General features: G+C 35.6%; 4 protein-coding genes across 8 annotated transcripts in view; 2 read left to right on the plus strand and 2 right to left on the minus strand.

The window, feature by feature from the left end:
* Positions 1-9,927, plus strand: part of LOC126378336 (DNA-binding protein Ewg) — a 23,021-nt gene extending 13,094 nt beyond the window's left edge. For 2 of the 4 annotated variants that reach the window (XM_050026595.1, XM_050026589.1), the window contains exons 12-13: positions 5,626-5,763; positions 6,971-9,927. In XM_050026595.1, coding sequence (XP_049882552.1) covers positions 5,626-5,763; positions 6,971-7,033 — 201 coding nt within the window. In that variant the 3' untranslated portion in view covers positions 7,034-9,927. Of the gene's footprint in view, positions 1-25; positions 4,893-5,625; positions 5,764-6,970 lie in introns of those variants that run through there. The other 2 variants (XM_050026604.1, XR_007568073.1) reach the window with 2 other exon arrangements.
* A 681-nt stretch (positions 9,928-10,608) lies between these two features.
* LOC126379048 (cytochrome c oxidase subunit 5A, mitochondrial) lies at positions 10,609-11,732 on the minus strand. The gene is made up of 2 exons (XM_050027627.1): positions 11,521-11,732; positions 10,609-11,094 (listed from the first exon to the last, which is right to left on the minus strand). Exons 1-2 carry the CDS (start codon positions 11,655-11,657, stop codon positions 10,773-10,775), a joined length of 459 nt encoding a protein of 152 aa, XP_049883584.1. The 5' UTR covers positions 11,658-11,732; the 3' UTR covers positions 10,609-10,772.
* A 492-nt stretch (positions 11,733-12,224) lies between these two features.
* Positions 12,225-14,479, minus strand: LOC126378557 (bifunctional arginine demethylase and lysyl-hydroxylase PSR). Its single transcript, XM_050027001.1, has 3 exons — positions 14,336-14,479; positions 13,093-13,796; positions 12,225-12,971 (listed from the first exon to the last, which is right to left on the minus strand). Exons 1-3 carry the CDS (start codon positions 14,406-14,408, stop codon positions 12,585-12,587), a joined length of 1,164 nt encoding a protein of 387 aa, XP_049882958.1. The 5' UTR covers positions 14,409-14,479; the 3' UTR covers positions 12,225-12,584.
* Positions 14,480-14,644: 165 nt separating this feature from the next.
* LOC126378163 (kinesin-like protein Klp10A) overlaps positions 14,645-16,145 on the plus strand; it is a 91,159-nt gene continuing 89,658 nt past the window's right edge. For both annotated transcript variants that reach the window (XM_050026364.1, XM_050026372.1), the window contains exon 1: positions 14,645-15,077. In XM_050026364.1, the coding sequence (XP_049882321.1) occupies positions 15,017-15,077 (61 nt within the window). In that variant the 5' untranslated portion in view covers positions 14,645-15,016. The remainder of the gene's footprint in view (positions 15,078-16,145) is intronic.

Consider the following 16,145-nt stretch of genomic DNA (forward strand, 5'->3'; position numbering starts at 1 on the left):
ACATACACATATCGGCTCCTTATAGAGAAAACCACGTAAGCACCTCTGTAAAAATCACATTCGAATGCGATGTTGATGTGTTTGCGGAGTTTGACCTAACCTGTATTAGGCTGGTTTCCCCTTCGCGGGTTGGATGGTCTGGCAGGCAGTCGCTTCTGTACAACCCGACCTGTCAAGTCTTCAGGCTGTGAAAAACGGGATAATGCTATCCCTAGCATTGTTCCCTAGGTGATGATGATATTCGAATGCGCTTTTCCGTAATAAAACCTTATTATCTTTTAATTATTTTCATTTCGGGTAAAAATTGAGACTACATTTTTTACCTACGTTAAAACTAGATTTATTGTGAGGTTTTGACAACGATAATTACATCCGAATGTGATCAAATAGGCGCTTACGTGCTTTTGACTATAAAGTGACCATATACATACACAACACAAAAGTTCAAATGGCGTTTTATGAAGGTATAAGCGAGACAAATGTACTACTGTTGCTTTATCTAGTGACTATAGCAAAGCTCAAATTGATATGGAATAGTCAAAACACATGTTTTGTTTTCTATTGTTGTCTCGTTATATCTTCTAGACAAAGGACTCCCCTTCGATCTTCATCTACATATAAACCAGAATACAGCGCGGACACTTCATGCAAAATCTCGTTCTTACTCTGTGCCGCCTTACCCCGTGCGTGCGAGCGAGACAAAAAATCTATTACACAGATTAATGGTGCTGATTCCAGTACGGTCATGAGTACTGATATGTATATGCTTTGAAACCATGTCACATAAACCTTTTTGACAAATTAAACCGTAAGTCTTATTAAATGTCATATATGACAGGGTTCTAAAGTGGGTATATGATATTGCTCATGACTGTACACATCATCTAATTTTATTTTAAGTTATATCTCATTTTCTTATCCGCCGAAAAGGAAATTGACGGGTAATCGACAGGCATAAAATTTATGAAACACACGTCAATTTTAGGCAGAAATTTAAAAAATTTCTCCCAAAATTTTATACTAGCCAATAACCTGACAGAATTAAGTTGACAGCACACGTCAAACGGTTGCATATCAGTGAGATATCTATTTTATTCGCCCGGTTTATTCATTCGTTTTAAAATTAAAAGTTGTCAATCATCCGTCCCATTCCTTTTCGGAGGATAAGAAAATGACGGATATAATTTAAAATAAAGTTAGAGGTGTCTGCAGGAATCCGGGCCAATATACTTCACCACGCTGCTCTTTTTCGAGTTAAGCGTATAAGGTCTCCGAGAGCTCAATCTTGGAAGACTTGGCTTATCGATGTCAATTTCTTATATTTATAAGCAAAATAATGACCCATACATTTATCTCCAGATTATAAATCTGAGATGTTTGTTAGATAGTAGACACTAAAATTGTTCAGTGATCTTAGTTATGTAGTTATTGACAATATTCACAACGAATGGCAACATAACAAGAGTCATGCCAGAAAAAAATGGACTCTATAGAGCTTGCTTTTATTTTATTTTTTGTTATTGGTCACACCAGTATTGTAGAAACGCTTGACAAGCTAGACTGATCCTTATTATTGTGTGAGTAGGAAATAAAACGTCCGTTCCGTTTATAGAAAGCGTGTGTTACCAATATAAAATATGTATTATAATTTTAGGATTAGATTTTTTTACTTTTAAATAAATTTGTACCGCTTTCGTCGTTACAGCCTAGGTTTTTAAAATAAGTACATTAATATTTCGATTTTTAAAATTGGTTGGTTCCAAAGCCATGTTGGAAGCAACATATAGTGAGAATGTAGAAAGTTTGTGTCATAGACACTAAAGTGACCCAAAGATAAAAAGTACAATGTTTGAGTGGCAATAACTAATATGTGCCATTCATAATGTTATTGAACAGTGAGATAGATGTGATATTTTAGTAAAGTATTAGGGAGCTTACACGCTTAGGCCCATAGATCATAGAAACAAGGGAGATATGTCCTGAGCACTAAATTACAATAGTCCACATGTCGCCGTGTGGAGCGGCCGCACCAAGACATCTCTGTCTGGACCGCTACATCGATTTACTCGCCGTACATTGCGTAGTAACACAAGCGCTAGTTGTGGTTGCGCTATACCAAAGAAGCAATAAATGACGTGGAAAGTTTTATAACGCGATCGTTACTCGGTAAAACGTTTTGTTTTGTGCATGTTTCGGTTCCACCTGCTATGCTCCCGCGGCATCTCTATATTAGGAACTCTGTGCTTATGCTTTAAAACACGTGAAGCGTTGCGCGGTAAATTAAAACATAAGCCCATTTATACAAGGGCTCACATTAAGCAAAAACTTAAGTCCCAATATTACAAAAACCACTGTGACCACCGTCACGAGGGTTCCGCGTTTTTTTTTTAAAGTGGATCCCTAAAAACGATCTCTAAAGCAGAGCTTAATAGATAACTTACAATGGTTACCGAGAATAAAGTATTTGGTTTAGATAAGTTTGAACGAGAGAAATATTTTATTTATATTACCTAGTATTATTGTGCTGTTTTATTTTGTTAATTTTATGATTGTGTTCGACATGATTTGACCACCAAAATCACTACTAGTTCCTGTTACATATTTACAAGTGTTACGGTAAAACTTACCAAAAAAAAACCTCGAAACTACTACCATAAATACATATTTACTTGCAAGGATGTGTAAATACATTAGTTTATTTTGCAACAGATTTACAATGTATCATTTTAGTGGCTAACATTGTATTTTGTAGACCATCTTCTATTAATGTTGTGTAAATTAAGTGTTCACCGAAGCATAATGTGTAGTGAGCTAGTATTTGGGTGAATATCAAAATGTGTTAAGTTTGGTGGCGACTGTCATATAATTTTTTCGTGAAAAATTGGGAATTGAAAAATTCCTTTTTCATGTCGGAACCGAGGATCCTTTTGGATCTTTTTCATGTCGGAACCCAATTTTTCATGAAAAAATAATATGAAATTTCGCCACCAAACTTGAAATTTTGAGATTCACCCATTTGTGCCAATTGCATGGTGTTGCCATTTAGTATTATGTTTTATTTTAAAGTAAGATTTTGCTTGCATTTGTGTTGTAAGAGTAGTGAGACTTGCTAATCTTTATACTAGTAATAGCTACCGAGATCATTGCCAACATACTGTTTTCTAGCAAAACTCATTGATTCATATAAAGTCATATACTTACATAAAGTCACACATGCGGTCGTTACGTTTTTAGGAATGAGAGATTTGATTTTTGACTTAAAAATTAGCGATGAAGATATTTTATATAATAAAGTTGTGTTAGACCAATACTGTCATTGGTCCCATGAATTTTTAAAACGGCAACATTGAACCGCGTACATTAAATAGGGAATTTTAGTTGAAATGTTGTATTTAAAAATAATTTTATTATTTTCGTTATTTTAAGTGAAAGCTATGGTAAACTTGTTTGGTAAGACCACTAATTTGACTTATACTTTATCCTATTATTCAGGGTTAATTATTGGTGGTGTTGCCAGATAAGATATTATGCGTTTGATTTATTTTAGCTAAGTGTGCATGTTTTGTTTTCAAAGTTTATAATTTGTTGTATTATTTGAAAATTTAGTATTGTATAGACCTCTTGCTATGGAAGGCTTTCCAAAGTTTTTTAAAAAATACGATGAAAGCCAAAATAAAAGACGAAAAGTTTTAGCTATTTTGGCATAGTGGCTAATATTAAATATTTGTGATTTTGCAAGACATACTTACAATATTGATAATAGAAATGTGTCTAGTGCACGTACTACGCAAGTATAAACTTGCGTCATAATTTTAAACTGAGAAAACATATGGAACCTCTCCCGTCTATTTGTCTGAAATATTAAATAAAATATTGTCGTGTTCTTAATAGATTAAACGAATTAAATATGACGTTCAGTCCCATGTAATTTTACCAAAGATTAGTGTATAAAGATTGGTGGTGTAGTGTTTTATTTGCCTGCCGTTGTACCGTGATACATTATATGCTGTCTTGTTTTAATTTTTTGTTGTACGTTGTTGGAGGTGTGGTGCGCGAAAAGAATTGACGCGCTTATACAAAAATAACTTGAGAGTAATTAAAAGCGCACCAGTGTCGACCCAATGTATATTTTAATTTGTTTTACACTTGTGTCGTCTTCATTTTGGAATCAAATTCGGCGTGTGGAACTCTATCTAATTCATTGTTTGAAGTTTACGCGGTTATTATCATAATTAAAACACATAATACCGCGTTATCATCAGGGATATGAGACTCCCGATAGTTCAACACTTGCAAGTGCCATGATAAATGCCATGGAAATATCGGGAGTCTCATATCTCTGATAACAACGCGGTAAGAACCCGGTATTATGTGCTCTGTCTAATTTAATTATCTATAGATTACTTTAATCACGATGCATGAATAGACATAGCGAGAATGGTTCTACATTTGTTTTTTTGTAATATGCCGCGCGCGGATTTGCGGAAATCGGTGCATATAAAGTATAAACTCGATTATTATTTATTACAAAAAATCTCCAACTGCAATCGTCTGTTTTTCCAACTCGTTATAATTTAGGAGTCTTCAAGGCTAGCGTGAATAGGTATTTGCTAAAAGCGTGATCGACATTAGACCACGTCACTTGCCATCAAGTGAGATTGTGGCCAAACGCGAGCCTATATTATTTAAAAAGATAAACAACACTAACACTCCTGGTACTTGCATGTATATGCAATGTGAGCTTAAAAACAACAGACGAAGAAGCACATGCATTGTTTTAAATCTGTGAGTAATTTGTTTGTATAGAGTAAACTTTCGTGTGTCGCATTTGATTCCAATCTACCCTGTAGTTACGCTATGTGTAAAGCACGCAATAAAGTCATGTGAATGTGTTTGATGGTTTTATTTTGTTTTCTGCACGTACGGTCACGAGCATTAATATGTATACACTTTGGTATAATGTCACATTAACTTTTTTGACAAATTGAACTGTAAGTCTCACTAAATGTCAAATATGTTAGTGCGACAGAGTCCTAAAGTGGATACATTATATTGCTTATGACTGCACTTACAGCTTTACACGTTTGTCTGCATGTTAAGGTGTGTATTTTATTATTTTGATTTTATTTCGTAGTTTCGAATTTTTCCTTTTTTTATACTTACAGTATATTTTTCTTTTTAACTAGCGTGAATAGGCTTGTAATAAGTAAACGTCATGTTTACCTACTTAACGAGATTGTGGTCACACGCAAACATATTTTGCATAAAAATGATTTTTATTACGATGACATAGACAATAAAAAACAAATTGAACGGACGGCGCTGCGATCGCAGTCATGAATGACATCGTCTCTTTCGTACTAAGCTTTATACTGCGAAAGAGGCAAAGCTTTATACTGCGAAAGAGGCATATCTCTCGTCTCTTTCACGCTAGGCTATGTTCTATATATATATGTCCTGCTCTCATTCTATTACATGGTCCCATGGTATTAGGACCACACTCAACCAAGCTTCTCCATTGCGGATCCGTGGAGATGTTTTCGCCCAGAAGATAATAATATATAAGTGTAACCTAGTGGGAGTATCGTATGTTAATTGATGAGTAACAAAAATTCACCCCATCAGGTTGAAAACAACGGCGAGGCTCTTGAAGCGATCTCCATGGGCGGCGGCGTGGCGCAAGTGATGCTGCAGGGGAACGGCGAGGCTCAGGTTCTACAAGTACTCAGTCTGAAGGACGCCACCGTGCTCACTAAGGCTATGGTGAGGAGCTGTGTTACTTGACCCTTTCGCTCTAGCAAATAACAGTTCTGAGTGACGTCATTGAATGCTAAAGGTTACACGACTCTGCTCCACCGCCCTGAACTATAGCGACTGCTGGCGGTCAACTACCGAGCAGTCTGATGGCGGGAAGCTTGCTGACACCGAGTTGGCTGTTATTTGTAGCAATATAAACTATATCGCAAAGGCCACGACTTAAAGCCCATATATGAATGATATTTTATTAGTCATGTAGCAAAGTCGTGTAAGTGGGCTATGAACTTAAGGGTTGAACTTCATCTGGCCACGTCGCATTTCCCTATGCCTCTATCCTTTTCTGTAACTCAGAACGGTCATTTGCGAGAGCGAGATAAAAAGCGGGAGTGCGATCGGACTACGACCGTCTCATCGATTCCGCCGCGTACGGTCGCATTATCTCGCTCTAACAAATGGGGATTCAGAGTATCAGAAAAGGATAGAATATAAGTGCAGTTCGCGCTGCCAGATGTTGGTTCAAATCATTCAGCTGCTTATCGCCTCGCGAAGTTCGTAAAAACTCGCTAAAGGCGGGAATACACTTGCTAGTAGTATGTCAGAAATGGTTGCTAGGAAATAGGATTTAAAAAATTCTACTTCGTGTTTGTTTGGCGAATATTAGTTATTCATTCGAATGGGCAGTTATTGTGTCCGTCAAGCTAGCGGCCTCAAAAAAAATGGGCACGAAAAAATAATTTGACCATACCAAAAAATAGTACTCTTATTGAAAAAAATTTAAAAAAATTAGTACCATCACGGTTCTGGATTTATAGCCATGTTTTATTGCACTTGCTAGCTTGACAGTTATTCGAATCGGGGTTGGTGGCGGCTAGCGGCCAACTTTAATGTTTAAATATTTAAAAAATACTGACTTATTCCTATTTATATATGTATATATGTAACAGATTCTTGATGGCATCTACCAGTTCCATCTTTACGTAGAATACATACCTATATCGTCACTGGAAAGGTAAAATTACGTAAACGCCTAAATATCCTAAAATAGACATCGAAAATGAAAAAATACCTCACCTAAATTGGATAAATGAATAAAAGTTATGATAAAAAGACGAAAAAAACCTTTAAATAGATTTTTCTCAAAATGCCCTTTTGATGCTTACGTAATTTTGCCTTCCCAGTGACGATATAGTTAGGTGTTGATGACTGTATACAGGAATCATTCTCGACATTGCAGCAAGTGAAGGCCGAGCGCGACGCCGTGGTCACTGACTCCTAGCTGCTGACGCTGGTGGCTGACGAGCGCGGTCAGGACCACCACCTGCAGGCGTAGCAGCATCACCATCCACTGGGGCAGCTCGGACGCCACGACAACCCCCTTTTTGTAAAGGAACTAAACTAGTTTAGTTGCTACTAAGATCTCCTGGACTAGACCACTCATTTAAATTCCCACGGAAATAAACGACCAGTCTTATGATACAAGGTAAATGCTCATCACCACCACCATACGTTATCAGTCGGGCCTGCATGACAATCGCCGAATTATATCGAGCACTTGGACCAATAAACAATACGAATACTACGTATATGGACGTCAAACGGCTATTGGTCGAAGAGCTCAATATAATCGCGGTTGCCATGCAGACCCGACAGGACGATCAGTAGAGCACTTGCTACGAGTCCCACGGATATTAACAGAACCCAAGATGCGAAGCCTATAAACCTGGCCGTACGTTTATGTGTATGACTGACGCCTATCGCAAAGATCTGTCACCCGAAGCGCGGTAACGCAGAGTCACTTGCTTCATACATTACTATCTAACTCTCGAATACCAACAAATGGTACCTGAACTGATAGCAGCGATCTAGTCCAGCGTATAACATACTAGTCATAAATTTAATGTTAAATCACTCCCAACGATTTATATACAATATTGATCCGAGTAAACCAGCAAGACGTAGATTGCAATACGGACTTTAACTACATTGACAATGTAGTCTAAATAAATAATTGCTGTTATAACTCGTGAAATATACGCTCCAATTATAATATAGAAAATTGTATAGTAAATTGTCCATGTTTTATGATTTCAGAGTGATTGTTTTCTAGATATAATTGACCGATAGTCAATGGAACTTGCCATTAAATGGGAAAGTAATTCAATTAAATTAATAGTACCTTATTTATTATTTTAATTTAATATATTTCTGTTCTGATTCGTGCAATATTTTACGATGACAACTGTATTTATTTTTGTATAGAAAAATCGAGTTGTTTTATGACAAGTTTACCAACTAATTATTTATTAAGAGACCACATTCCTTTATTTTATTTTACTACTAAGTTACCATAGTTTGTTAATCGTTACTGTTTTATTTATTTCCTATTATTTGTTACGTGTAATTAATTTATTCTAGTCTTTCAAGTCGACAATGTCTAGTCTAATGAAGAGTGAAATTAATTGTGAGAGAACTATCAAAGTCTTTGTATGTAAGTTTTGTAACATAAACATAGTTGAATTATAAATCTACTTAGTCCACTGTATATTCAGATAAATGAGAATTAACATAATTACTGTTAAATATATTTACAGGGTGTAAAAGTATCAGATGATACTGATTGCCTGTTGCAAATGTCTTGAGGTCTTATTTTAAAACCGCTCGCCTTCACGTTCGATTGTCATTTGCAAGATGAGACAGGTATATATTTACGCACGCGAGTTGAGGGCGATTCAAAAATAAGGCTCCTGATTGGTTGGAATTCTGCGATTTGTAATCAACTCAAGATACAATGCAATGTATACTTAATGACGAACACCAGATGTGACAGGTATTCAATGACAATGGAATGAATGTTCATTTATTCGAGTCATTGGTATTTTTACACCTTGCACGACGCCGACGCAGGGTGACCACGCAACTACGAAACTGTATGAATTTCCCGTGTATAGTCAATATATATACAATAGTTATAATACTGTACAGTTGAAGGCTACTTAGCTATACATTTTCGATTACTGTATGCAATTGTAATTTTTGTTTGTAAATGAGGCCTGTATAGATTCAAAACGATTCAGGTAACATTTAAGTGAAATTAAATTCTAAGACTAGTCAATAAGGTAGTCGGCATCATAGAAAAGTACAAAATAAAAAATCTATTATTTAATTTATTGTTTTATAGAAAAGACAGGAGAGGAATTGTACTAATGTTTTTAATTTGCCATATTTTAAACCAGTTTTTAATTTTATTTTACTATTTCTTTATTGATCCAAAGAATGATTGTGTTTTGTGTTTGTATGTATAAAATGAAAGCACAATTTTGTTAAGAATAATGATTTATGATTGTAAATAATGGTATATGTGTCTACACTCAGCGGGATCCCCTGTCTGGGAGACATAAGAGTGATGCAGAGAATAAGATCTGGATTTGTTCTACTGAATTATGCTGAAAACAGAATTTGTTCCGTTAAAAAAACGGAAATACAAAGTTTTCTAACCGACCTCCAGCCAGCGGGATATTTCCCAAAGTTAAGTCTGATGAAGTATAAATTGGTATTAACTTTTAGATCTGTATTTATTCTGTTCAACAAAACAAAAAAAATACTTCTGACATCCTTACTTCAGCTACAATCAAGCTGCAATGAAACCTCCAGTCAGCGGACTTTTTCTCTCAATGACATTCTTTTGTAACTTTTACACTAAAATAATAAAAAATAACCTATTTACGACTATAATTTCACTTACCTATTCGTACATCTAGTGCTTAAATTAAGAAGTATAGAATTTGAAAGATATTATGTGAGTAGAATATAAAAAAAATCTATGTATCAGGTACAAATTGAAGCTGTGAGAGAAAAAGTCCGCTGACTGGAGGTTTCATTGCAGCTTGATTGTAGCTGAAGTAAGGATGTCAGAAGTATTTTTTTTGTTTTGTTGAACAGAATAAATACAGATCTAAAAGTTAATACCAATTTATACTTCATCAGATTTAACTTTAGGAAATATCCCGCTGGCTGGAGGTCGGTTAGAAAACTTTGTATTTCCGTTTTTTTAACGGAACAAATTCTGTTTTCAGGATAATTCAGTAGAACAAATTCAGATCTAATTCTCTGCATCACTATTATGTCTCCCAGACAGGGGATCCCGCTGAGTGTAGACACATTAATGGTATGACTGTGTGAATATTGCAATCATTAAAGTATTTACGTACAAAATGTGTTATTTTTTATACTTACCTACTTACTGGATTTTTTGGACTCTCAGTTCTCAGAAGTTTACTAATTCTTCTCATACTTACAACTTCAGTTGGCGCTGTTCGGGCTTGTATCAGAAAAATGATAGTTGTAAAGAAATGCAATTCTTTTTAATAATATTTGTCATAACAGAGTATAAAAATGTGATTTTATGAAATGTCTATTATCCCTATATTATAAACCAATGTCAACAGATCTAATACAGCTTTCTACGCCTAAGTTTCAGGTTTTAAGCCCTTGCAACTGTTGTTTTCTTTAAAATTACTTGACTTTCAATGCCTCTGTGGACTGCCCAGTTTTTTAAAAGACTAAGAAAGTACTATTAGTATTTTGTCTTGGCATGCCATGATGCCATGTTTAAGATGCTGTGAAAACTTCATCAAATTGGCAACCTAATTTAATTGAAGAAATTAAATTGTTTTGCAATTATATTATCACCTTTGCAATTTTTTTAATTCTAGATACTCTTCTAAATACATACAAATTAAAATCTTATTAAACTTTAATAATATTATTTATTACCAGCTGCTGTTTGGTTGACAAAGATTATAGTAATAAAGGAGATATGAAAACTAAAGTTATAAAAATGAAACCACAAAACATTATTCCTCTAATGGTTTATGCATTAGATAAGCTTGTTGATTCCATTGGGTGGACCAAGAATATTTCCGTAGAAGGCTTGCTTCTCACAATTCAATAAAATAAAAGTCGACAACAAAACTATTATACAAATTTCTCTACAGCTTATTATATCACCAGTGACCTTACATCTCATAAACATTTTGTAAAGCTAATTCTGGTTTGTCATAGCCAAGTTCCTCGGGGGTTTCAATTCCAAGCTCAGTGAGAACCGGTTTGATTTCTTGGATGATGTAGGGGTAGATTTCGTTTACTTTGGGTCCGCATTTGTCTTTGCAGGCCTCGATGAACCTTACGGCGAGAGCGTAGTCGTTCACCCGCCTGCAGGCGCACAGAGCCGCTTTGATGATCCTTGGGTCAGGTACCAGGTCCATACCACACAGGTCATTCATACCTTTACGGATCTCCCAACCATCAATGTCGGGTCTGTTGAAGAATGCTTCATATCTGGAAAACACATACAGTAGATAGATAGAACAGCCACAATCAGCTTCAAACACGATGCGTTACAGATACGATATCTTTTTAGAACAATACAGATATCTTTGCTATAACATGAGTATTTACAGAATACTAAACTAATCAATGACATACAAAATCAATACTCAGGTATGCATAATGTTATGATAGTTATGTTGTCGTATGTTTCAACAAAGTACATAACATTAGAAAGATCGATGCACACGCATTGAAATGCGTCATCAAGAGTTGAGATTAAACTTAACATTTACTTGGGAACGACTCCTGTAGAAACATGTAACTATAATTACCGGACAGCAATATTATTGAATGATGTCCTGAAAACTTTAAGTTTCAGGGCCGGTTATCGCAATTTTTCAGTTACATAACGTCAAAATTACAAGGAGGACTAACCTGCAATCGAATTCTTCGTCCGTTTCCACGGGACCACCATGCGCTCTCCGCGCTGGGACCACTGCACTGACCCTTACCGCTGGAACCAAGGACCTTTTCAGGATATTGGCCAGTCTGCCAGAAGCTGATTTCAACATTTTTAACGAGAGGTTTCACGGAAACTTTGGCAAGGATAACAAATGGCTGCCGAAAACCATAAAGTTGAATATTCTGCCAGGTTTGTTGGTTGACAGATAGTGATAGGCTGCATTATCGATTAAATACATTTCTCGATTACAGCAGTGGATATTTTTAGAAATCTCATTGTTATTTGCTAGCATTATAATTACTTTTACAAACGTTTGACGAATCATAATATAAATTAAAAAAATTTAAAGTACTTATTTTTATCTTCGATCTTTACTATATATTTTTCCCAAATAAGCGTTTTTGTCTTGGTCTTTATATTACTATGCTACGTCGTAATAGCTGTATAATAAATAGTCAAACAAAAAACCATTATTACGATATTTAGCGCACTTTCTACATTTTAACGTGGATTACGTAGAACGCACTCGATTATTTTCTTAACAGATTTTTACAAGTTTTCACGACCATAATTGTGCTGGCTGCGCAAGGAACATACTACTCTAACCGAGAGCTACTGGGCATGATGATCTTTAGTGAATGCTCTCCAAACTCCAACCAAAAGAAACTATTCCAACTACTAAATAATAATACTTTATTCGTAAAAGAATCAAGTCACATGTAACAAAAAATAATATCCGACACTATTACGAAAACAACAATGAGTACTATTAAATTAGTTGCTTATATTAAATCTAGTAATACAAATGTCAGGCTTATACAATATAAATTTCAACATTTACTGATTAGTAAATTAACTATTGTAGAAATTGGTATATGTCTGAAACAGTTCATTATATCATAATAACACATATCGGCATCATAAGTTGAAATTATACAAATTAATACATTACACAGTTTGTCACATTTTAATTGTGGTCAAAATACAGTACAATCTAAACTAATCATAATTTTCTTCTAGTGGATTTCGGTCTTTTTTATACTTTCCTTCGTCTCTTCTTCTTATGGGCAGTGATGCTTTCCTGTCCACTATCTTCCTCACAGGAACTATCGCTGGAGCTGCTGTCGCTGTCGCTGCTGGACGAGCTACTATTGGACGAACTATCCGATGCTACTCCAGTTCCCTGACTCAAGTCCATCTGGCTTGCTATCTTGTACAATTCCGGATCTTTGGTCTCAAGAACTTTGATCCATTTTTTGGAAAGTTTGGGCCTCCCACGCACAGTCTTGTGCCAAACAACAGGGAAGTTTGTGCGGCTGCAGAAGTTTTGGGTGACAGCAACTGTGTCGTCCATGTTGAGGACGACGTGCCACCAGCCCCCTGGTACGAACACAGTATCACCAGGCTTCTGAAGTATTTCAACCTGTGAAAGAACATATTAATTCAATGATAAACAATTAAGGTACAGGGCAGAATTGACAGTTGACTACAAATAATATTTTGACAGGCAATAAGTGTAGAAAACTTATATTAACTCATCATACCGGTTTATACTCCTGTGGCCAAGTTGGCAGCTGGGTCTTGGGGTATATCAATTTGAACCAAGTGATAGCTTCATCTCTCTGCTTGCCACCCATAGCTCCAGTTACTTTGATCAGCTCTCGTGGAGTCTGTGTTGGGAACAAACACCATCTTTTGTGCCCAAATACTAAAGCATTCCAAGCACTAGTTCCTAAGGGATCAATATGAATCCCTGTACCGGACCGTTGGGGTCCCATCACAAACCATCGGTAAGGAGGCCTTCTCTCCTCACCGCAATACTTAAATAAATCATCCCGAAAGTATTTCGGGACATCATAATCTTCAAGAAGCTTTTTTCTTCTTAGATGTTCTCCAAAACTACTATCAAAAATATATAGTGGACTATCATCAGTCGTTGTCCTCATGTACTCTACGTAATACTTCATTTTCATCTTAACACTATAACCCTCATTGTCTTCACCACATTTAAATTTTTGGTTCCGATACTTTTTGGCTAGTCTATCTAAAGTCCATTTGTGGTTAGCCTTCCAGTTTGTTTGGACATTCGTTATAACTACAGGTTTGTATATTTGTTCATATTTGTCTATAAATTCTTCAGGGGATACTTCATTAGCATCTATCCTATCAACATTGTCATCGAATTTCAGGAATTCGTCGAAATTGCCGGCGTATTTCAAGGCTGTCCATTGATATTTATCAGCAAGCTCTGAAACAACAAATTACACACATGAAATTTAAGCTTGTTAAGAAATAAATGTAATTTTAGGAAATGCTATTCACTGCACTTATTGATTACATAGAATAATCCTCTGTTATCTTTACATACTTTATGGCACCGATGATAGCTGTCTTTTGTGAACTATCAACATTTATATCCCTGTGGGAAAAGTGAGGTTAACTAAGGTGCATTTAGGATTTATCATACTCATCAGGATGTCGTAAGGGTTAATGATGGATCAATATTTGTCATAGGGCAGATCTGAAGGCCGGAATCGTTTGAAAATAGAGGTCGGTGCACTAAATAATACCACGCTCGGTCCGATCATTCTAGAAGCGGCACACACTTGCTTACACCTAGTATAACAAGTTATCGTCGATTTGGCACTTCGTTTACTCGTTGTTTAAGACTGAATTATGTTTTATTTAAAATAAATGTGAAACATGGGAGATATAATAGGTTGAAAACGGACAAATCGAAAAACTTTCACAGTAGTTATGAATCATGATTTTAAGTTACCAACTCACCTGGACGAGCTTTCCTTTTCACTTCCTTGATTCGTTTTTTAGCTTTGTGTGATAATTTATATTCACTGTCCATTATTTTTGCCTAAATTAATAGATATCGCCGCAAAACCTTGTGCTAATTTCTTGATTTACAATTTGACAGCATCCCCCATTACTCATAAAAAAAAAGTTAGACCTTGATTCTCTATGATTCTAGTGACGTTCTTCTAATCGAGACATAATCGATCGATTATATTTAAAATATTTTAAATTGAACGCATCATGAAATAGAAAAGAAAGTAAAAGTTTTTTGCGCTAGCAATACAAACAGCAATTTTCGACGCATTGGTGTTCAGACTGATAATTTTTTGGAATTTCATGTTATAACCGAAATAATTTGAAACATTTGTGGTTTATTCAATTTATAGTTTCGTTATTTTCAACAATTTTCAAATCAATTACGTTAGCTAGGAATTGGAAATTAAAGTGATTGATTTGACTGTTGTAGTGAAACAAATTTCAAACGTTCCAGTCTGAAGTGTGTAGCTAGCTCGATATAACTGTCAATCTGGGTGTAGAAATTTATTTGTAATTTTCACCGGTTCTCATGTGTAATTTCCTAAAGTGTTAGACTATTTTCGAACCTAGGTTCGTTGCGAAATAATGTTCTATAGTGTACATGGTGCATAAATCTGTGCGAAAATGGATGACGGCTCGATAAAGATTCAGTCCGGGATCAACATCAACATAAAAAGAACAGATGGTGAGTAGTAATCTTAGTTTGTGCTTCGTTGGGAGACGGTTTCCTGTACTTCCACGTCGCTGGTTTGTTTGCGGCTTTGGTATTGATGAAAACATCTTTGGGGCCATTCAAGTCTCCTTATCCTTTTTATGATTCACAAGAAACGTGTATGATTCAACTCCTCATTTCGCCAATAATTCGTTGCCTTATAAGCGATATATCGTGGGTTTCCGTTCACGACAGCGAAGCCGACGGAATTTTACATTGAATTTGCTATAATCCAGCATATCTATTATTTGAAAAGTGAAAGCATGCTGCCTTTTGTGTCAGCACAATCTATGGTCCAATGACCAATTTTGTTCTCGTCATTATAGCGAAGTTCTTTTTTTAAATATTCCCACACAGTAACATATTTGTTTCCTACAATTATTTAAATTTCAGTCATAAATAATAACACTTATGGCTGGGCAGACCTCTCTTTATTAACCGGAACCGGATTAGTAAGACGATCTGTGCTTTGGAAGGCATGTCAAGCCATTGGTCCCGGTTACTACTTACTGATGTAAGTAAGTAGTTGATACATGAGCCATGTCAGGGACCTTTGGTGGCTCAAAAGTAACCCTGACACCAGGGTTGATGAGGTTGGCCACCTCACAACACACATGATAGAAGAAGAATAACCAGAGTAGGTATGTAGCATACAGCCTCCTTCATATGAGAATAGTTATATTCTGTGAACAATATTGGACTGTAAAAGCTAAATCCAACAGGCTCAAAGACTACCTTATAAGATTTTACTGTTTTTATTCTATTCCAATTAGAAAATTTTAATTACTAATTTCTATAACAGTTTAATATTATTGACCTATTATTACATTAAGTTTCAAATTGTACTGAACATGTCATCAGAAATATTTATCTGCTATTGAGTTAGACGTAACATGGTATAACCTACTTCGGCACAGATTTACAGACAAAATATGCATAATATTTAATCTATGGGGTTTGGAAAAAGGACTTTGGACTTTAGACCATAATATAACATTTTTCTTAAATACCATTTACAAACACTAAACTACAGGTGTATAA

The sequence above is a fragment of the Pectinophora gossypiella genome, chromosome 2 (assembly GCF_024362695.1).
Source record: "Pectinophora gossypiella chromosome 2, ilPecGoss1.1, whole genome shotgun sequence".
NCBI classification, from domain to species: Eukaryota; Metazoa; Arthropoda; class Insecta; order Lepidoptera; family Gelechiidae; genus Pectinophora; species Pectinophora gossypiella.

Excerpts from the sequence above, each read along its gene's own strand:
- LOC126379048 (XM_050027627.1), bottom strand. The coding sequence starts at position 11,657 with ATGTTGAAATCAGCTTCTGGCAGACTGGCCAATATCCTGAAAAGGTCC. Across the intron at positions 11,095-11,520 it reads GACGAAGAATTCGATTGCAG|ATATGAAGCATTCTTCAACA; the intron begins GTTAGTCCTCCT and ends TGTGTTTTCCAG.
- LOC126378557 (XM_050027001.1), bottom strand. The coding sequence starts at position 14,408 with ATGGACAGTGAATATAAATTATCACACAAAGCTAAAAAACGAATCAAG. Across the intron at positions 13,797-14,335 it reads GAAAAGGAAAGCTCGTCCAG|AGCTTGCTGATAAATATCAA; the intron begins GTGAGTTGGTAA and ends TTGTTGTTTCAG. Across the intron at positions 12,972-13,092 it reads GGCCACAGGAGTATAAACCG|GTTGAAATACTTCAGAAGCC; the intron begins GTATGATGAGTT and ends GTTCTTTCACAG.